This window comes from Hemicordylus capensis, chromosome 4 (genome assembly GCF_027244095.1).
Source record: "Hemicordylus capensis ecotype Gifberg chromosome 4, rHemCap1.1.pri, whole genome shotgun sequence".
Classification (NCBI taxonomy): Eukaryota; Metazoa; Chordata; class Lepidosauria; order Squamata; family Cordylidae; genus Hemicordylus; species Hemicordylus capensis.
The window spans coordinates 19733764-19755632 of NC_069660.1; the positions used below are offsets into that span (position 1 = coordinate 19733764).

General features: G+C 46.2%; 1 protein-coding gene across 1 annotated transcript in view; it reads right to left on the reverse strand.

Moving 5' to 3' along the window:
• The window catches only part of GNAS (GNAS complex locus), a 290975-nt gene extending 270267 nt beyond the window's left edge, over window positions 1–20708 (reverse strand). Inside the window, exon 1 of the mRNA XM_053244154.1 lies at window positions 20165–20708. Coding sequence (XP_053100129.1) covers window positions 20165–20369 — 205 coding nt within the window. The 5' untranslated portion in view covers window positions 20370–20708. The remainder of the gene's footprint in view (window positions 1–20164) is intronic.
• Window positions 20709–21869: the final 1161 nt, after the last annotated feature.

Here is a 21869-nt window from a genome sequence, read left to right on the forward strand (position 1 = left end):
GTACATCCCTTCCTAATCACGTGTGCCAAGAGCTATGTCATTGGAACTGGCCCACAGTCACTTTGAAGGAGGAGTGTGTGCAAGATGTATCTGAACCCACAATCTACAATGTCTCCTCTGAATTCCTTCAGAGGTTATCACTCTGTTAACCCACAATCTACAATGTCTCCTCTGAATTCCTTCAGAGGTTATCACTGGATGAACAAGAAGCCACTGGCACATTTGGCAGAAAGTACTGTATTTTGGATAGTGTCTAAAGCCATTGTAAGTGGGCTTTGATCTACAACCTTATATCCCTAGACCAAACACATTGGGCTGGTTCTGATGTCATGACCCACAGATCCAGGACCCCCCGCCACCCAACTGAGGGATGAGGCAGGCAATACATTTTGCAGTACCAGCTTTGCACAAACTGAAGTCAATATAAGCTGAGTGCTGGTGATGATGGTGTGTTGAACCAGTCATGTGGATTCTTAGTGTATTGTCAGGATCCGTCATGTATGGGCCCCAATGAGTCCTCCTTTGCTGGAGAGAAGGAGCCAGCTCCTACAAGAATCTCTAGAGTACACCAGGATCCCACAGGGATGACAGCCCTGAATGGACAACTGGAAAGCTTGCCCCTTTCATGGATGTTCCATTCAAGGAGCCAGAAATCTCAGGGGAGTTCACACCATTCATCTGAATGCTTGGCCTCACTCGCTCCAAATCCATCACCCCAAGAGCAGTAGCGGTACCAGATCAGGACTGAGGCCCAGGGCCAGCAGAGGAGTGCTCACCTGGCTAACAGAGGCATCCCTTCCTGTGGGTCTACCCAGAAGGAAGGGGAAGCAAGCCTGACTCTTGCCCTAGATTGGGACCCTGCTGAGTCCAACAAAGGGTGAGGTTTCCTGCTCTTTTTGTAAGCTCTGCTGTGTCAGCCAGGCATTTGCTAGAACAACAGTTCTACATTAAGAGCTCCTCAAGAGCCAGCTTCCAACTATCTTGCTTGATTTTTTAACTCCTGTTTTTGCTTCCCTTCTCAGCTGTCTCTTCCTGCCATCCTCCTGCCCTCTAGTTCCAGCCTGAACTCCTTCACTTCTATTTTGCTCTTCAACCTCTAACTACAAATCAGACCCAATTCACCTCCCCTGGGCCGAACATAGGGAGGTATATGTAGTTTTGCCTCCGCTTGAAAAAAATGTTTGTTTGTTTGTTTGTTTGTTTGTTAAGGGATTTGCAACACAGGCATGTGCCAGAGAATTCAGCAGCACCGCTCAGCTTCTTTAACACCACTGAAAAAGTTCACACACCATAAATTGTCATGTGATTTCCCCCTCAATTCCTCTGATTGAAATCAGAGGAATTTACTTTGACACATTAATACTTGGGATCAGGACCAAATTAGATGTAAACCGGCCTGAGATTTTATATAGGGTAGTATATGAATGCGACAAATAAATAATAAATAAAATGTGACATGAGGGCTCATTTGGATTGGGGTGACAAGTATGAGGGAGGGAGAGGTCTAACCCTTCCCTCCTACCGCCCCACAGCCCAGTCCAAATCCTCCCCATTCCCATAAGTCTCCCCCTACATGGCTAATAGCAGCTTTGAGGTGGGATTATTGTACATTCAGGAATAAGCTTGAGGTTCAAATCCCACAGTCTGTGCCCTTCACCAAGGATCAAGAAATGCTGTCTCAGTTTAGCAGCCAAAGTATTTTACTTGTCTGATGTTCCTTCAAACGATGTTGGTACATTACTCAGGAATTTTTTCAATTTGCAGGGATCATTTTTCACTCGCCACAGACAAGTGGATTTCCTGAGCCCTGCCCTTCATCCAGATCTCAGGCCCTCCTGTGGGAACCTTTTGGGGCAAAAAAGGCATTGGGTGTTCCAGCCACAGAGTTCTTTTTTTGTTTGTTTAAACTACCTTCTTGTTAAGAAATTCAGAGTATGAAACCCTTGTCAGTCTAGTAGTAGATATTGATCTACATCCTGCCTATCAGATATATCACTTATACAGGAAGCTGCCTTATATCAACTCAGGCCATTAGTCCAAAACTGTCTACACTGGGCTGGTTTTCACGATCACAAGAAGTTTGGAGGAAGCGGAATCAGATCTATGTGGCATGCACATTCTAGATTTCCATTCATAAGAACCTGGACATTTTTGTTGATGTTGGGATGGCACCACCAGCCCCACATTTAAGAAAGATCCTCCTCCCTAGATGAAATCCCAGATTACGAATCTCCATTAAACGTCAGTTGGCACGGTGCTACTCTGACATCGATGAAAATGTCCAGGTTCTTAAGACTGGAAATTAGGAGCACTAACACCGCACGAATCTCTGGATTTCTCTTCCATCAGGAGAATCTCCTTGCCATTATCAGGAGAACCAGCCTACTGACTGGCAGTTTGTTTATTTATTTAGCACTCTCTCCAGTTGCTCTCCAGCACTTCAGACAGGAGTCTTTTTCAGCTCTACTGGGAGATGCCAGGGATTGAAACTGAGACCTATTGCGTAATAAGCAGGTGATCTTCCACTGAGCTACAATCCTTCCCCACCCCATATAAAGTCTACGGGCTGTTTTACACAACATTTTTAGCATACTTTCTGAAGGGAAGAAGCCTTAAGAGATTACCATGAGGCGCTTCACACGATTAGTCCACTCTCCCCGGGGACGATCAGGCCTGCAGCCCTGGGTGGCCAGATCGGCCGCCCACATGACTACCGACTCTGTCACGGAGCCGGTGAGGGCTGCGGGGATTGGGGGCCACGCGGCCACCAGAAGTCCCAGGATGCCTGGGGGGACCTTTGAGAATGCTTGTAGCCTCCCGGTCGGGGGCCTACTCGTGTCGCTGTGCACTGTGGCGACACACGAGCAAAAAAAACAAGTTTAACGAAGCGCTCACTCCATTAACCTTGTTTAAGGGGAGGGCTAGCCGCCTTGGAACCACTGGGCTCGCCTGGTGGTTCCGATGGTCACTGGAAAGCGGGCTAGGCCACTTCCCAGTGATCGTGGAAATAGGCTCCATGTCTATGTGTCAGTGTGTTCCCCCTCTAATAACATTAGTGTTCACAGTAAAATACAAAGTTACTGTGGGGACCCTGACAGGAGTATCTTTGTTTCTGCCAGTCCACCATCTTTTTTCAAGATGTCAGCCACCTCTTTGTAACCCATGTACAGTCAGATACAAACCAAATTAACAGAACATGAGAGGTGGTCCTAGGGGGCCTCAGCAGCTCTATTTTTGCCAACCCACCATCTTGTTTCAAGAAGGTGCCCGCTCAGCATATAGGCAACACACCTTTGTAAGTCTGGTGTTGACAGCTGAGTACAAATCAAATTCACAGCACGTGGGAGGTGGTCCTAAGTAAGAGCACCCTGTTAAAAGAAGCAGAAAATAGCCTCCATTAGTTCTGCTTAGAACTACTTGTTTTATATGGCAAAGTCACCACCCTACCATTTTTTTCCCTGCATGAAAAAATGCCATTTTTGAAAATGGTAAAGTTGTCTTGTGAAAGAGATCCACTTGGTAAAATTAATTTTTGCTGCAACCTTGAAAAGATGTTTACAGGGCATGGCAATAGCAACCTTTAGCAGGTCAGGGCAAATTTATATCCTTGTTTTCTCTTAAAAACTGTGTGTAAAAAAACTGCCTCCAACTCTCAGCTGTTCACAAAAGCAAAGCAGCTCAGAAGGTGGCCAGAGAATACTGTTTAGGTGCATTATCCTTCATATGCATTGAGCGTCTTTGGTTAAACAGAGCTCTCCCAGAAGCTGGAATAAATGTGGATTCACTTTAATTGGCCTACAGCCCCTAATAAGCAAAAGAGCCTCTTCCTAACCTCCAGGAGAAATCCCTCCAGTCCAAACCACTTGGCTTCTCTGCATTTATATGGGAATAAGATCTGCATCGCTGTCCAGAGATTCTGGTAATTGTCTTTTAAGCAGCTCACAAAAATGCAGCTACAGAATTAATTTACAAGAAACATGTGGATGCACATTTTGCACAGATACTAGCAAATCAGGGGGAGCAGCAGGTCGTATTTTGAGGATTGCTCCGATGAGTTCATCTATACTATATAAATGAGTCTACACATTCTTCTGCTTTTTATTACAGCATTAAACTTAATAAGGAGGTATTTCAACATGCTTGATCTCCTTTTCTTTTGGCTGCCCTATTTCCCTCCCATGCATTTTTCCCAGAAACTGGATCAATTTGAATAAGGACTAGTATTTACACGACATTTCTCAGAGCACTCCACATACATTATCTCAGTAATCCAGGGCTTGACAAATCCCAGGCCCAGGAAGCCAGGAAGCCTTGAAATGTAACGGTGGCGCCTAAACTAGGATATTCAGAGGTAGAGTTGTTTAATAAACTACTAGCCGACCCGCACAGAGTATCTGTATGCTCTGTGGGGCCGGCTGTTCCCCCACCATCCTGTCCCATTCTCTCTTGCCCCCCTCCCTCCTGCCCCTCCCCCTTCCCCCTCCCCTGCTCCCCTCTTTCCCCCTCCCCCTCTCTTTCCCCCTCCCCTCCCCCACTCTCTTGCCCCCTCCCCCCTTCCCCATGCTAGCCACAGGCTGCCCCACTTGCTTCCCCGCCCCCTTGCCCTCTCGCCAGCTCTCCTCCTCTCCCCTCGCCTGACTGTCCCATCGCTGCCTCCTCCTCCCAGCGGCCAGGCCGGGCCACCGCCTCCTCACCCAGGACGGGCCAGGCTGTTCTCACCAAAATTTGGTGAGTCGATGGCCAAGAGCCAAAGGGGGGACTTCCCAGCTCTGAGTTCTTACTCTTAGATCCTACACTGTACTAACCCTGGCATGTTAAGACAGCAACACTCTGCAAGGACTCAACAGAGCCTATCCCGGCAAGGAATCCAGCCCTTTGTATTAAACATAACACAAGGAATCTGGATTGCAGTGGGTAGGCACTTTAATTGTTTTGCAAGATTTTGTTGCCAGTTGCTTTGAACAAATGAAGAACAGTTTGCAGATATTTTAAAATAAAACTGACATGGGTGGGTCTGCACTAATCACAGTCGCCAAGGGTTAAGCCATGAACGCCCCAAACAGCTTGAAGGCGTACTGTTCGTATTGGACCAACCACTATTCTTTCAGAACCACAGGCCACCACAGCCCTTTCTGTTACATTGCTCCATATTATCAAGTAACCAGCAATTCATCCAAGGGAAGTGAGAGCTACTGTCGTTTAGTGATCAGAGTATTATACTAGGAGTAGGGAGATCCAGGTTCAAGCCCCTACTCAACCAGGAAGCTCACTGCATGGCCCTTGGTCAGTCACACTGGATGGGCTCACACATAACGCGACACCTACTTGCAAAAGCCGGTAACCGACCTGACTGGGACCATCTGAACCCAAGCCAAGACAGGAACTGGAGGTTCACTCAGAGCCTCAAACCTAGATGTGCAACCAAGATTTGCAGTTGGCTTGTCAAACCAAGCATTGCTTGCCCTGAGGCACATGTTATGTCTGAACCCATGCTCTCCATAAACCTCTGGTGCCCCACCTACTTTGCAATCACGGCCAATGGCCTCAAAGCGGAAGATAGAGGAAAGGCTTGCCAGTCAAAGGGCAGTACAAGGCAGGTCAGGATAGCACCCAGGGCCTCACGGAGAGGCATGGACAGAGGGTTTGCCTCTAGCTACTTCCAACAAACTCAGATATGTGATCATCTTCAGCACTAACTTCAAGTTCCCTCCACATCTAGGGCTGGGGGAACCTCAGGTCCTGCATTATGTGTGAGCCCACCCGCTCTCTCGCTCTGCTAGTATTTGACCAAAGGTCTTCCTATCCCAGCATTTCTACTGCAATACTAAGTCCTGCGGCATTCATTAGGACTTAGTCTCTACTAAGTGTGTTCATGACTGAACGCTGCTCTTCAGTGGTGGCCAGATGCCCCAGGAGTCCTGCAAGCAGGCCACTGGCGGGCGGGGGTGGGGGGGACTGCAGAGAGGTGACAACCAAATTATTGGCAGAAGCAGATGGATGTGCAGGGACTGGTTAGTTGGCACCCATTCCTTGCCCTGGGCTGCTGCCACTACATCTACCAGCCAGCCGGAAACAGGCAATGCAAGGAATATTTATTTGTTTTATTTATTTATGACATTTATACCCCACCCAAACTTACGTCTCTGGGTGGCTAACAACAATTAAAACACATATAAAAGTTAAAAGAGTTCAACATATAACAACACATATAAAAGTTAAAACAATACAACAATTTAAAAACCATAAAATTAAACCAACAGTATTTTTTTAAAAACCTGAGAAAAAATGGGTTTTCAAATGTTTTTTTAAAAAATTGCCAGAGATGGGGAGGATCGTAACTCAGCAGGGAGCACATTCCAAAATATCAAAGGCCCGTCTCTGTGTGACCACCAGACGAGTTGGCGGTAACTGGAGACGGACCTCCTCAGACAAGCTCAATGGATGGTGGGGTTCATAGTGGGGTAAAGGGGAATAGGGGGTAAAGAAGTGGTGCTGAGGGGACCTACTTGTCCCTAGGGCAGGGCAAGTGGGGGCGGCACCCCAGGCCCCACTCTTTTAACCCCCATTAAAACTATTTGGAAGGGGGCCCCATACTGGCTGATTTGCCCCAGGCCCTGCACCCTGCCACAGCTCTCTAAGGACCGCCCTGCCTTGGGCACCCTAGATCTAGTCATAGTGGGTATCCAGGGCAGGCGGGAGACATGCATTCACCTGGAGCTTGCGTAGCATTCTTGTTGTATGAACAACAAAGGCCCAAATACTACACCACAAGAAAGGAACTGGTCCAATAAATGGCTGAACTTTAAAACCATTTTCTATCTGTAGCAAAAGGCAGACGTGTGTCAAGACAGTCAGTCTGTGCTAAATGCAACACTGGGCATATTGCAAATGCTAACAAAACACTGAGGCTGTTCTCACAACTACAGATCCCAGGGTAGGACAGGGTTAACACAGGCATCCGCGGTCACCTGGAGAGCCAGGAAGCCACTTGACTCAAAAGCGCCAAACCTGGGTAATCCAGATTTGCTACTCAAGTTAAAAATTAGGTAGGAGGAAGATGGGGCCTGGCCTACCTTCTTTTGTGGTCTTGTGCTCAGCCACATGGCTTTAAAGTGCTCCCGGGCAGCCGGCGGCCAGTTTAATCAAAGAGTCCTGCAGCTTGGGAGGCCAGGAAGAGGAAAGCTGCTGCATTACTGAGGGCTGCCTCTCTACTGCTCCCATAATGCATTATGGTATACGTGAAGGCCACTGTTCCCTCTAAGGCGTGTGTACATGCATGCACTCACAAGTTTTTGGATGTCCGCTCAGTTAATTTTAGACCCTGCTCAGGTTGAATCAGGAAGGACCCACTCTGAATGCAGGTGTGCACACACTGCCTTGATGCTACCGCCCAGAACAAAACTCATTACGCACAGAGATGAAAAAAAATTAGAGGGACCACTGGTGAAGACACCAGCTCCCAATTTCAGCGATGGAGTTTGCCTTCATGTGGGTGTGCGAATTGCAGAGCCCAGCGGAAGCTCTTGTCATATGGTGTTATCTGGGGTCATCAGAGCCAGCGTGGTGTAGTGGTTAGAGTGCTGGACTTGGACCAGGGAGACCCGAGTTTAAATCCCCATTCAGCCATGAAACTAGCTGGGTGACTCTGGGACAGTCACTTCTCTCTCAGCCTAACCTACTTCACAGGGTTATTGTGAGGAGAAACCTAAGTATGTAGTACACCGCTCTGGGCTCCTTGGAGGAAGAGCGGAATATAAAATGTAATAAATAAATAAATAAATCTGGGAGGCACAGGTTAAGCATGTGCCTTCTCTTCAGCCCACCTGAGAACCCATCTGAGAACAAACCCATTAAGTACTCAACAAGGTACTTCATGGATCAATCAACAAGCATCATTCCTGTGGGAAGGCACTGGCTTATTCAAAAGACCACTGTTAGGATGGCAAAGTTGTTTTTCTCCTGAGTAGTCATTGGCTAAAGTTCTACAGCCAAGCGCCAGAGCTCTTGGACTTGGACTTGTTGAAGGGCACTTTGGCACGTGTGGCTTTTTCATCATGTGCAGATCCTTCATATGATGAGCAATGTTTCATGTGACAGGGATTCCCAGATGTCGTTGACTATGACTCCCAGCTAGGGGTGTGCATGGACCGCAGTTCACGTAGCGGTCCAAATTTGGCATGCATGGAGGCCAGGTGAATGATGTAAACATGCCAGCGCCACGCACAGGCTGCCAGGTGGAGCACTGCCAAAGCAGGAAGATGCTTGGAGTGGCAGTCTGGCTGGTAAGGCCTTCCATCGTTGCTGTTAAATGTCCCCCTTGCTGCCGCTGCCCCAAACCACTGGACCAGTTTAAGGTCCGGCCCAACCTGGCTGAACCGGTGCATCTGACTGGTTAAATTCGCACCAATACACAAACCACGGTCCATGCACACCCCAACTCCCAGCATCCGCAGTTGCAACTGCCTTTGACTGATGGGAGTTATAGTCAACAATGTCTGGGAATCCCTGTTACAGAGAACACTGATGACGAGCTGGAATTTCTGCATCAGCTTTGGACAGAAGATCTAGGAAAGCAACAAATAAAATAAAATAATGTCTGAAGGCATCTGAACATGGCAACTGTATGGAAGCTAAGCAGAACTCCATTCACACAGTTTCAGGATGGGTTAGGATGACCACCTGGGATTTTATGTATGCCGCCTTAAGTAGGAGATGGAAGAAAGGCAGGATATTAATGTAATTTTGTTTACAGGAGCTGCCTTTTCTACTCAGGTGAATAGACACTAGAATCATGTGAAAGCTCTGTAGGGTGGTGAGAGTCTAAGTTACCATAACCATAAAATCAGAGATCACTTTTAACAAGCAAGAACTGAGAAGGAAAACAATTGCCCTATAGTGACATTTCTGTCTTGGGTATGGTTATATGACTCATCAATCATGGTGGTTAGAGAGTTGGCTGGGAAATAATGTCACAGCCTCGCCTATGATTTCCAACTTTTTATAGACAGAAAGTTCTGCAGGACAGGTTGAGTTTAACAGGTGCACCCTTTTGGGGCATGGAGATTTATTTTGTACAAATTACATATCCCACCCTTCAGTAAAAATGTGCTCTTAGGGTGGCAATTATAGTCAATAAAGACACGTAAACCATAAAACTATACCAGCATTATAAGATTAAAACAGCAGAAGCAGAAGCCCTGTTCAGGTATTACTTTGTATGTACATACAGGCATCTCTGCACACATATATGCTTTTGTGCGGATGACTGAACATGCATTCATTCTAAAAGTGATCCTAGGTATAGTTTCCTCAAATGCAGGGTACAGACAAGAAGTGTACCTGCTGTACATACACTGAACATAATGTGTAAACAGCTGAATGTGTGTACAGATAGGGGTGTGCGCATGCGCAAAGGACATTTGCATGACCAGGTTCTTCACATGAAGAAAGGTGGTTCTTGAAGTACACAGGTCCCAATCCATAGAAGGCTTTGGAAGATCAGCACTAGCACCAGTTGTGCTTGAAAAGGCACTAACAGCTAGTGAAACTGTTTCGCAATGTTCAGGACAAGTTTGATAGGGCCAGGTCTAATTAGCAGCTAACTGAAGTTTCTAAGAGGCCTTCAAGGGCATAAGAACTTAAGAACAGCCCTGCTGGATCAGGCCCAAAGCCCATCTAATCCAGCATCCTGTTTCACACAGTGGTCCATCAGATACTGCTGGAAGCCTACAGGCAGGAGTTGAGGGCATGCCCTCTCTCCTGCTGTTACTCCCCGGCAACTAGTACTCAGAGACATCCTGCTTTTGAGGCTGGAGGTGGCCTATAGCCCTCCAACTAGTAGCTGTTGATAGACCTCTCCTCCATGAAGTTATCTAAACCCCTCTTAAAGCCATCCAGGTGGTTGGCTGTCACCACATCTTGTGGTAGAGAATTCCACAAGTAGATTATGCGTTGTGTGAAAAAGTACCTCCGTTTGCTGGTCCTAAATTTCCTGGCAATCAATGTCATGGGATGACCCCTGGTTCTAGTGTTATGTGAGAGGGAGAAGAATTTCTCTCTATCCACTTTTTCCACACCATGCATGATTTTATAGAATATCATATCTCCCCGCAGCTGTCTTTTTTCTAAACTAAATAGCCCCAGGTGTTGTAGCCTTGCCTCATAAGGAAGGTACTCTAGGCCTCTGATCATCTTGGTTGCCTTCTTCTGCACCTTTTCCAGTTCTACACTGTCCTTTTAGATGAAGTGACCAGAATTGTACACAGTACTTCAGGTGTGGCTGCACCATCATTTTGTAAAAGGGCATTATAATATTAGCAGTTTTATTTTCAATCCTTTCCTAATGATCCCCAGCATGGAGTTGGCCTTTTTCACAACTGCCGCACACTGAGTCGACACTTTCAACGAGCTGTCCACCACGACCCCAAGATCCCTCTCCTGGTCAGTCACCGACAGCTCTGATCCCATCAGCATATACTTGAAGTTGGGGTTTTTTGTCCCAATGTGATCACTTTACACTTGCCAACATTGAACCGCATTTGCCACTTTGTCGCCCACTCCCCCAGTTTGGAGAGATCCTTTTGGAGCTGCTCACAATCCGTTTTGGATTTCACTATCCAAAAGAGTTTGGTATCATCTGCAAATTTGGCCACCTTGCTGCTTACCTCTACTTCTAGATCACTGATGAATAAATTAAAAAGCACCAGTCCCAGTACAGATCCCTGGGGGACCCCACTTCTTACTTCCCTCTATTGTGAAAACTCTCCATTTATGCCTACCCTCTGTTTCCTGTCTTTCAACCAGTTAGCAATCCGCACATGTACTTGTCCCCTTATCCCATAACTGCTAAGTTTCCTCAGGAGTCTTTGATGAGGAACTTTGTCGAAAGCTTTTTGGAAGTCCAGGTATAATATGTCAACTGGATTGCCTTTATCCACACACTTGTTGACACTCTCAAAGAACTCCAAAAGGTTTGTGAGGCAAGATTTACCTTTGCAGAAGCCACGGTGATTCTCTCCCATCAGGGCCTGTTCTTCTATGTGCTTTACAATTTTATCCTTGAGGATGTTTCCCATCAATTTGCCTGGAACAAACATTAAGCTAACCGGCCTGAAATTTCCTGGATCGCCCCAGATCCCTTTTTGAAAATCGGTGTTACATTGGCTACTTTCTAGTCCTCCAGTACAGAGCCAGATTGCAGGGATAAGTTATATATTTTAGCAAGGAGGTCGGCAATTTCACATTTGAGTTCTTTGAGGATTCTTGGATGGATGCCATCCAGCCCTGGTGATTTGTTAGCTTTCAGTTTTTCCAGACAGTTTAGAACATCATCTCTTGTCACTTCTATCTGACTCAGTTCTTTAGCCCCACCCCCGAAAAGCCTGGTTTAAGGAACAGCTATATGCTCAGTATCCTCTGCCATGAAGATGGACGCAAAGAACTCATTTAGCTTCTCTGCAACCTCCATATCCTCCTTAATAATCCCTTTCACTCCCTCATTGTCTAATGGTCCAACCATCTCCCTGGCAGTTTTCCTGCTTCTGATGTATTTAAAGAAGTTTTTGTTATTCCCCTTGATGCTTTTAGCTAAATGTTTCTCAAACTCTCTTTTCGCCTCCCTTATTGTCACCTTGCATTTCTTTTGCCAGAGTTTGTGTTCCTTTCTGTTCTCTTCATTTGGACAGGCCTCCAATTTTGCAAGGAATTCTTCTTTCCTTTTATGGCTTCCTTGATGTTGCCAGTTAGCCATGCTGGCATCCTCCTGGACTTAGTGGTACCTTACCTCCTTTTGGGTATACATTCTAACTGGGCTTCTAGTATTGTGGTTTTGAGTAAACTCCATGCATTCTGGAGCAAAGTAACTCTCCTGATTTTCCCTTTCAGCTTTCTTTTCACCATACCCCTCATTTTGAAGACGTTTCCTCTTCTGAAATTCAAAATGTCTATGTTAGACTTCCTTGGTGATTCTCTCTCTGCATGTATGCTGAATTTGATCGCACTATGGTCACTGTTCCCTAAAGGGTTAATGACACTGACATCACGCACCAGGTCCTGGGTGCCACTCAGGATTAAGTCCAAGGTCGCCTTCTCTCTGGTTGGTTCCAAGACCAGCTGTTCTAGGCACAGTCATTCAGTGTATCAAGAAATTTGACCTCTCCATCATTACCTGACTGTGAATTTACCCAGTCTATGTGTGGGTAGTTGAAGTCACTCATTATTATAGCCCTGCCTCTCCTTGATGCCTCCCTGATTTCTTGCTGCAACTCCCAGTCACTGTCAGCGTTTTGATCCGGAGGGCGATAGCACGTCCCCAGTAGCACCTTTCCTTTCGGGCCTTGTATAGTCACCCACAGGGTTTCTGTGGAGGACTCCAGTCCATCTAGGTTTTCTAGCTTGTTAGATTCTATCCCTTCTTTAACATACAGTGCTACTCCACTTCCAAGGCGCCCCTCCGTGTCCTTTCTATAGAGCTTTTATCCAGGGATAACAGTGTCCCACTGGTTCTCCCTGTTCCACCATGTTTCTGTTATGCCCACTATAATTCTGTGTTAGCACCCAAGCTCTCCAGCTCACCCATCTTGGCTCGGAGGCTTCTGGCATTGGCATATAAGCACCTATACGCTGAATCTCTCACCTGGTGTATGCTATCTTTCTTTTGACTCTTTGACCAGCTGGCACAGGCTCCTGTCTGCTCTTTATGTGGTTCTGCTCTGTCCTCTTCTGTTTTATCTGAACCTTCTACAGCCTCGCACCTTAAGGGATGGCATTTGCCAAACCGGATTCTGCCCAGCTCCTGTTGGCTATTCCTCAGGTGTCATTTTAAAAGCTGTTCTGCAACCTTTTTGATTTTAAGCACCAGCAGCCTGGTTCCATCTTGGTTCAAGTTCAGCCCGTCCCTTTTGTACAGGCCTTGTACAGGCAGCACCCATAAGAACATAGGAACATAGGAAACTGCCATATACTGAGTCAGACCATTGGTCTATCTAGTTTACGGTAGTATTGTCTTCACAGACTGGCAGCAGCTTCTGGAGAGGAATATCTCACAGTGCTTGCACATCAAGTCTCCCATTCATATGCAGCCAGGGCAGACCCTGCTTAGCTAAGGGGACAAGTCATGCTTGCTACCACAAAACCAGCTCTTCTCTCCATAGACCAGCTCTCCTCTCCATATAAAACACAGTGCAGTAATCAAGCCTAGATGCACTGATGGGAAACAGCTCACAATTTCTTCCTCTAGGGATACTCTAGCAAGCCCTGTCCCTAAGGCAGGGCTGGGCAAACTTGGGCCTCCAGCCATTGTTGAACTACAACTCCCATTATCCCCAGCCACAATAATTTGTGGCTGAGGATGATGGGGGTTGTAGTTCAACAGTGGCTGGAGAGCCAAGTTTGCCCAGCCCTGCCCTAAGCTGTCCATGTGTACAGGATTAGTCCGAGCAAAGAATTACTGTACCCAGCAGGCAATCCTCTCCACGATTAAGAACACTGGGTGCCTTAGCATCCCTAATTATTGGGAAGATCTTGGGTACGATGTTTGCATCCTCACATAAATGCTGTTTCTTATGGTTGTGGCCACAGAGTACATCACTGTTGTGGCAATGCAGCCCTGGCTCCTCCCAATGTGGTCCAGGCTTCTGTCCTACAACTACCAGCTGGCAACCCCAATCTCTCTTCTGCATATCATTATTTAATCATTTATGTGTCCTGATTTGAAATGACTTGCAGCTGAATCCGATGAAGATAGGTTTCTAGTTTGAAGTAGCTAATCACCTAGCTAAAGCCACTCAGCTCTGCAGATAGCTTAGTTCCTTGCACTGAAAAGTAAGACAACATATTCCTCTCTCTCTCTCTCTCTCTCTCTCTCTCTCTCTCTCTCTCTCTCTCTCACTACAGGGGCCTTATGAGACAAAACCACACTCTATCCATTTTTCTGTTTGATCAGAGTCAGATATCTTAAATTTCTGCCAATTCAGCCTTAAGCTCTCAAGATCGCAACTAAAAATATGTTATCTCAATCAGCTGAGACCTTATGGTGGTCATCCCAGCTGCCTACCAAAGAGAATAGAATAAAATGTCTTACAGCAACCTGTGCCCATGGGCCTTGTCAACAACATCACAGCCATCATAGACCATTCCTATCTTTTATAAGAGCCAAGGATTATCTAGTTCAGCATCTTGTTTCCCATACTGGCCAGCTGGATGGAAGCCCACAACCAGGAGATGGACAAATAACCTTCTCCTGCCTTTGCTCTTCTGCAACCGGTATTCAGAAGCATCCTGCCTCTAAACCTGGAGGTAGCAAATAGTCATCAAGACTAGAAATCACTGATTTATCTGTCCCCCATGAATTTGTCTTATCCCCTTTGAAAGCCATCCAAGCTGGTGGCCATCAAACATCTTCTGGCAGTTAATTCCACGTATTAATTATGCACGGCATGAAGAAATACTTCCTCTTCTCCATCCTAAATATCCTGCCAGTCAGTTTCATTGAATGCCCTTCGGAACATAGGAAGCTGCCATATACTGAGTCAGACCATAAGTCAATTTAGCTCAGTATTGTACACAGACTGGCAACGGCATCTCCAAGGAAGCAGGCAGGAATTTCTCTCAGCCCTATCTTGGAGATGCCAGGGAGAGAACCTGGAACCTAGATGCTCTTCCCAGAGTGGCTCCATCCCCTAAGGGGGATATCTTACAGTGCAAACACTTCTCGTCTCCCTCTTGTATGCAGCCAGGGCAGACCCTGTTTAGCTTAAGGGAACACGTCATGCTTGCTACCACAAGACCAGCTATCTGGGGTTGTGAGAGGAGGAGAAAAACTTCTCTCTATCCACTTTCTCCACACCACACATAATTTTATAAACCTCTATCATGTAAGTGGATATATCAGCGTTACATAAGTTGATATGTCGGTGAACCTCTTTCATGTCTCCCCTCAGTCATCTTTTTTCTAAACTAAAAAGCCCCAAATGTTGTCTCCTCACCTCATACGGAAGGTGCTCTAGCCTCGTTATCACTTTTGACTACCCAGTTCTGCACTTTCCCCACTCTCTATAAATATCCTTTTTGAGACGCAGAGACCAGAACTAGACACCGGTTTCAAAATATGGCTACACAACAGATTTGTGTAAGGGCATTTTAATATCTGCAGTTTGATTGTCTATCCCTTTGCCCTAACAATCCCTAGCATGGAATTTGCCTTTCTATTGCAGTTCATACAGTTGCTCAGTGAGGCAGTCTGCTGAACTGCAGCAGCCTTACTTGAATATAAAGTTCTTGGGCTCTGGAGTGTCCCTGTCCAGCCAGACCAACTTTTGGAACCTTCCTGCTTGAATTAGTATTTGTGGATTGATATGGAAAAGTAGGAATATATGAAGAAACCATGGAAGGAAGGAAGAAGTGGTGTCCCCCAAGGATCAATATTGGGACTGATTCCTTTTAACTTTTTCATAAATGATCTGGAGTTAGGGATAAGCAGCAAGGTGGCTATGTTTGCAGATGATACCAAGCTATTCAGTATGGTGAAAATAAAAATGGATTGTGAAGAGCTGCAAAAGGATATCTCCAAGCTGGGTGAATGGATAACAAAATGGCATATGCAGTTCAGTATAAACAAATGTAAAGTGATGCACATTGGGGCAAAAAACCCCAACTTCACATATGCCCTGATGGGGTTTGAGATGTCAGTTACTAATCAGGAAAGAGATCTAGGGGCTGTGGTAGATAGCTTAATGAAAATAACAACTCAGTGTGTGGAAGTTGTGAAAATCTATTGGTCTCTGCCTCAATACAGGTAGTTCCTAACACGTCAGCTCCATTCTTATAGCACTTTATCCAGTCTCCAGAACTCTCAACGACAACAGACAGAGATTCTGAAAGTACACCTGCAAGTTCTTTTAGTACCCTAGGATGCAGTTTATCCAGCCCTGAATACAAAATCATGTAAGGTAGCTTGGTATAATTTCTTGCCCAACTCCTTATCAGTCTTGAACCGCAATCTGATCTCTCCCTTGTAAGACTAGAAGTTGGAGTCACTCAACCACACTGATTTACAATAGAATCAGAACAAAGTATTTCTTCATCCAGCTACCTTATGGTAGTTAAAGGCAGAATTATCTTATGGAATTCACCACTGAAAGGTGTGCTGAGTAGAGAAGCTACTATTCACTTATAAATGTAAAAGGGATACATACATACGCGCCATAAATCCTACACATAATTACCTGGGAATACGTTCCATTGGACTTATTTCTAGCTGACATGCATAGGATTGAGCTACACACGGTTATGATGACTGAGTCACATCTGAAAACGTCTCCTAAATACCTGTCTGAAAATGTCAACCTGATGTTGCCAAACACTGAGCAAACATGCTCAGGATAAAGATGCAAATCAGCTTCAAACAAAACACTCCCAGGGACAGCTCACTAGTGAAGTGGTGGCGGACAGACTGGCAGAGGGGATGAAAGGATTGCCCTGACCTCCTCCCACTGGCTGCCTCACCGTCACTGCCAAGGCTCAGGAAATCCACTAGTCCACTCATCTGGGATGAGTAAAAAATGATGCTTGACGAGTGAAAAAAAATCCTGGTGAGTAATGTGCCAACATAGCATGAGGATGCATCCGAAGAGCAAATTTTTTGTCTGGCTGGTGAACTCAACCAACATTCCTTGACCCCTAGTCACTGTCATAAGAACATAAGAACAGCCCTGCTGGATCAGGCCCAAGGCCCATTGAGTCTAGCATCCTGTTTCACACAGTGGTCCACCAGATGCCACTGGAAGCCACAGGCAGGACCTGAGGGCATGCCCTCTCTCCTGCTGCTCCTCCCCTGCAACTGGTACTCAGAGGCATCCTGCCTTTGAGGCTGGAGGTGATCTTCAGCCCTCCAACTAGTAGCCGATGATAGACTTCTCCTCCATGAAGTTATCCAAACCCCTCTTGAAGCCACCCAGTCACTACCCTCTGCTGCTGCTTCATTCCACTTCCATTTCAAAAGGCAAGGGATGGGGGATGGTGCAGAAAGAAATCTGGACGAATAGAGGGGACTACCCATTCAAACTCATTAAAGGAGAAGATGCTACAGCAACCAGGAAAGAGGAGGTGGGGCAGAATGAATGGAGGGGGGATCAGCCTACAGCATAGTCTGCATAGTGTGGAAGTGGGGGGCAGCACCTGACATGCCACCTCGGTGGGGGGGGGGCCTCAGGTCGGGTCTGAGTGCCCTCACATAATCTGAGTGCAGAGTTGGACCACAAGTCCAGAGATGGGCAAACTTGGCCCCCCAACTGTTGAACTACAACTCCCATCATGGGAGTTGTAGTTCAAGAACTGGAGAAGGCGGAGAAGAGGGCAACCAAGATGATCAGCCACTTGGAGCACCTTCTGTGTGAGGCTGAATCAATTTATTACAGCCATAGGCCATACAGAGAACATACAAAGATTAAAACAAGATTAAAAGCAAAATATGCCAGCAGTAATATAATACATAATTAATTCTGTGTGAGGCAAGGCTACAGCATCTGGGGCTTTTTAATTTGGAAAAGTGGCAACTATGGGGAGACATGATAGAGGTATATAAAATTATGCATGGAGTAGAGACAGTGGACAGAGAGAAATTTTTCTCCCTCTCTCACCGAACTACAACCAGGGATCATCCCATGAAATTGAAGGTCAGGAAACTTAGAACCGACAAAAGGAAGTACTTTTTCACACCGTGCATAATTAATCTATGGAATTCTCTGCCACGGGAAGTGGTGATGGCCACTAGCTTGGATGGCTTTAAAAGGGGCTTAGATAAATTCATGGAGGAAAGGTCTGTGTCAGTGGCTACTAGTCTGGTGGCTATAGGCCACCTCCAGCCTGAGAGGCAAGATGCCTCTAAATACCAGTTTCAGGGGAGCAACAGCAAGAGAGAGGGCATGTCCTCGCCAATGGGCTTGTCAGAGGCATCTGGTGGCCACTGTGCGAAACAGAATGCTAGACTAGTTAGGCTTTGGGCCTGATCCAGCAGGGCTGTTCTTATGCCCACCCCTGCACTAGTCCAGGGCCACACAACTTTGGCCCTCCTTCAGATGTTAGACTACAGCATGATTCCTGACTCTTGGCCACTGTGCAGGGGATGATGGGAGTTGTAGTTCAACAAGAGCTGGAGGGATGGAGTCATGCATTCCTGCTCTAGTCTGTCACAGCACATATCACTTTCTTTTTTGTGCAGTGCTGTGTGCAGGGGCATAACTACCATTAGGCAAGGGGAGGCAGTCGTCTTGGGGCCCCACTGCCTTGAGGGGCCCCCCAGAGGCACATCACATGACTCCCCGCCCACCCGTGTTGCACCCCCTATGAATTATGTTGCATCTCTTGGAGATCGGCAGGAGCAGAGAGTAAAAGAAACTCAATTCAATGTGAACTAAGTATTCACCGTATTCATAATGGTGATGTGACTGTGAGTGCACTATATATTGTGAAGTGTGTTTGTGTGTGTATATCAGCGGGGGCCCATTTTAAAATCTTGTCTCTGGGCCCCCTCCAGCCTTGCAACGCCCCTGGCTGTGTGCACTGATCATAGGTAGTTATCAGCTGGCCTTCAGAAATGACCTTCGTTATAGAGTTAATAAGGGTTTTTTTAAATTCCAACTTTTATTTAAATAAGAAATTGCATAATACATTTATTTTGATAAGTATTAAGGCAACTCTCTTTGCACTAATCTAATCTAAATATTGAATGTGGTCTTTGATCTTACACATATTACCTGGAATTCCCATTGATTTCAATGGAATGTACTTCTGACTTCGGGTTCTAAGACTGCAAAACACTTTCTAGAAATAGGCCTGAATCAATAAGAATTACAACTGAGTAAACATGCTGAGGATCTATCTGCAAAAGAAGAAATCTGAAACACAACATTTCTATGAGAGCAAAAAAATAGAGCAGTGAGTAACTCGTACACCCCTTAGATACTGGGTTGATACCATTAAATAATGAAATGAAGGAGAAAACATCATGACAGATGTTGGTAAACAATTATTCTGAAAGTGTAACTACTGAGGTCTATAAAGTTTAGCATGAGTCACATGAAACATACTTTCTGAAAGGGGGAAAAAATAAGAAAAACTGGCTTTGCAAAATTCAGTCCTGATTTAAATAGGCCTTGCAAAATGAATTGTTGCACAGATTCCTAAGATTAGCAACAAGCCGGGGACTTCTAGCCACAGAAAAGGAAAAAGATATTCAGAAGAGGATGGGAATGACGGTTTAGATTCTAATTTAAGATTTAAAAAATCAAGAAGCCACAAAAGCAGTCTGGAAGAGCCTATGAGTACAAGTCTGTGGCACCACTGGTTCTTTCTTTCTTTCTTTTTCTTTCTTTCTTTCTTTCAACAGAAAACATGCTTTTTAAATAGCATCTCTTAAACTCTCTGCTTTCCAAGCCGTGGAACTAGCGCATGCCTCTTGGAAACACTTGAAACTTGTTACAGACGGAGAGCCAATCAGAGAGCGTCCCTCCGGCTCTCCGAGTGAGTCCACGACTCCACGGCAAGGGGGCTACAACAGAAAGGAGAAACAACTTGGCTGCAAGACGCCCAGTCATCCTCCAAAGCTGCTATCCGGTTGCGTTGTTCAATCCAGCGACAAAAAGAGCGTTTGCAGAGATTACTAATCATCTGGAGACACCCTTGGAAAAATAGCATGTTGCAACAACAGGCCACATGACCCCAAACGTGCAGCCCCACGCAGACGGGTCCTCCTTTCGGAAGGAGACTTTGCATTTTTAGAAAAAGCCAGCAAAACAGAACAAACAACAAATTCCAACAGCAAGAGCAATCAAACGACAAAACATGACTTTTTAAAAAGTATTTTTTTAAAAAAATAAAAAATTAAAAAACCCAAACAAAACAGATGAAGAGCGTGAAACCCAAACACAGACCGCAGAGGGAGCGCGGCTGCTGGTGCTGGATGAACGCAGCCTTTCAGGCTCGGACACTCCAGGAACGGGAACAAGAAACTGATTCTCTTGCAAATAAATTTAAAAAAACACACACAAACAAACCAGAAGGCGGCGGCGAGCCTTGCAGGCTCCCACGGAACGCCCACCGCACCCGGTGCACGCACGGCCGATGCCAGCGGGGAGAGCAGCCGCCGCTCCGCCCGCGACTCACTTACCCAACAAAAGGAGCCTGTGTGTCTGCTTGTACTCGCGCTTCTCCGCTTTCAGGGTCTTGTCGATGTTTTTGCTCCTCTTCCAGGCTTTCTTCTTGATCTTGTCCACCTTCGAGGGACCATCCGGGCCATCCGCCTCGTCGGTATTCCCAGGGACTTGGACGGGCGGGTGGTCTTTTCCAGGCTGGAGGCTGTAACACATCCCCATGGTGGATGGATGCGAACAGATCCGGGCGACCCCAGACCCGCGGCACGCGTCCTCAAGCGCACAGCACAGACACGAGTCCAGCAACTGGACGGACGGAGGGATGGATGCCTCCGCCTGGTCTCTGCCCCTTTCGCTGGCTTCCGCTTCTAGCTAGAGCCAGGCATGCCCTCCAGCTGCGATGGATGGTGGTGGGGGCGGGCTCGGTCGGCTGGTCCTTGCGCTGTCCTCCGCTTAGGGGTAGGCGGCTGCCCGTTATCCCAGGGTCGCTCTTAAGGTGGCACCGTCTCCTTTGAACTCAAGGGCACATTTTCTCTCCCCGCCTTTTGGTTCATTTCCACCACCCCGCTTCCAATAATAATAAGAGAGAGAGAAGTGACACACGTGACTGAGACGCGTTTACCGTAATCTCCAGAAAAAAATCGAAGTCGCGAAAGGTTCATTTCATCTTTGGTTCATTTCCTCCCCCTCCACACACACAACACACACACCTGTCTCCTCCGTTTCTGTTTCAGAAATCTAACGTGTGGGACATAGCTTGCCCACCCAGAAATGCATTTTGCCCTTTCGATGCCCCCTCTCAGTTATTTTTAGTGCCACTTGGATCTCTGACAAGTTTTTCTTTCCTTTCGTTTTCTGGATTGCTCAGTCTTTTTTCCTATCTATCTATCTATCTATCTATCTAATTTCTTCCCAGTAGACTGCAAAAACCGCAGTCGTCATTATTTTTTGCTGCTCTTGCTTTCTGCTTAAAAGAGATTTGAGGATTCAATAGCGTGAAAAAGTTTAAATGAAACAAAACTGGGAGAAGCAGGAGACAAAATACATTTGTTTTTCAAAACATTAAAAAGAGGATGGGGTGCATGCCTCAAAAGGGGCCCCAAATATATAACTTTTTAAAGTGCCATTAATTTAAGTGAGTTAGGCATATGTTAATTCCCAGAACTCAAAAGGAACTGAAAGTGCTTACCTAGCCAAAGGTCCCATTGTGGGGTCCCTTTTGAGGCGGCGGCTGCTGCTGCTGCTGTTGTTATTTATTCAATTTATATACCACCCTTCCAAAAATGGCTCAGGGCGGTTTACACAGATAAATAAAATGGATCCCTGTCCCCAAAGGGTTCACAATCTAAAAGAAACATAAGATAGACACCATCAACAGTTCCGGTCTGGATGAGGGCAAATACACAGAACTTTACTGGGACAAGATGGAATTGTTCTGAGTTGGGGAAAGCTCACTGATCTGGGGTGGTGGAGTGCCACCTGTTCTAGGTAGGTTTGTGCTCCCCGTGAAGGATCAAATCTGAGGTCTGGAACTCCTGGACCCAAAGTTTACTCTGGATGCCGCCCAGGTGACATCAGTTAATAATGGGAGGAGAGCTGGTCTTGTGGTAGTAAGCATGAATTGTCCCCTTTGTTAAGAAGGTTTTGCCCCAATTTGCATTTGAATGGGAGACTACATGTGAGCACTGTAAGACATTTCCCTTAGGAGAGGGGGCTGTTCTG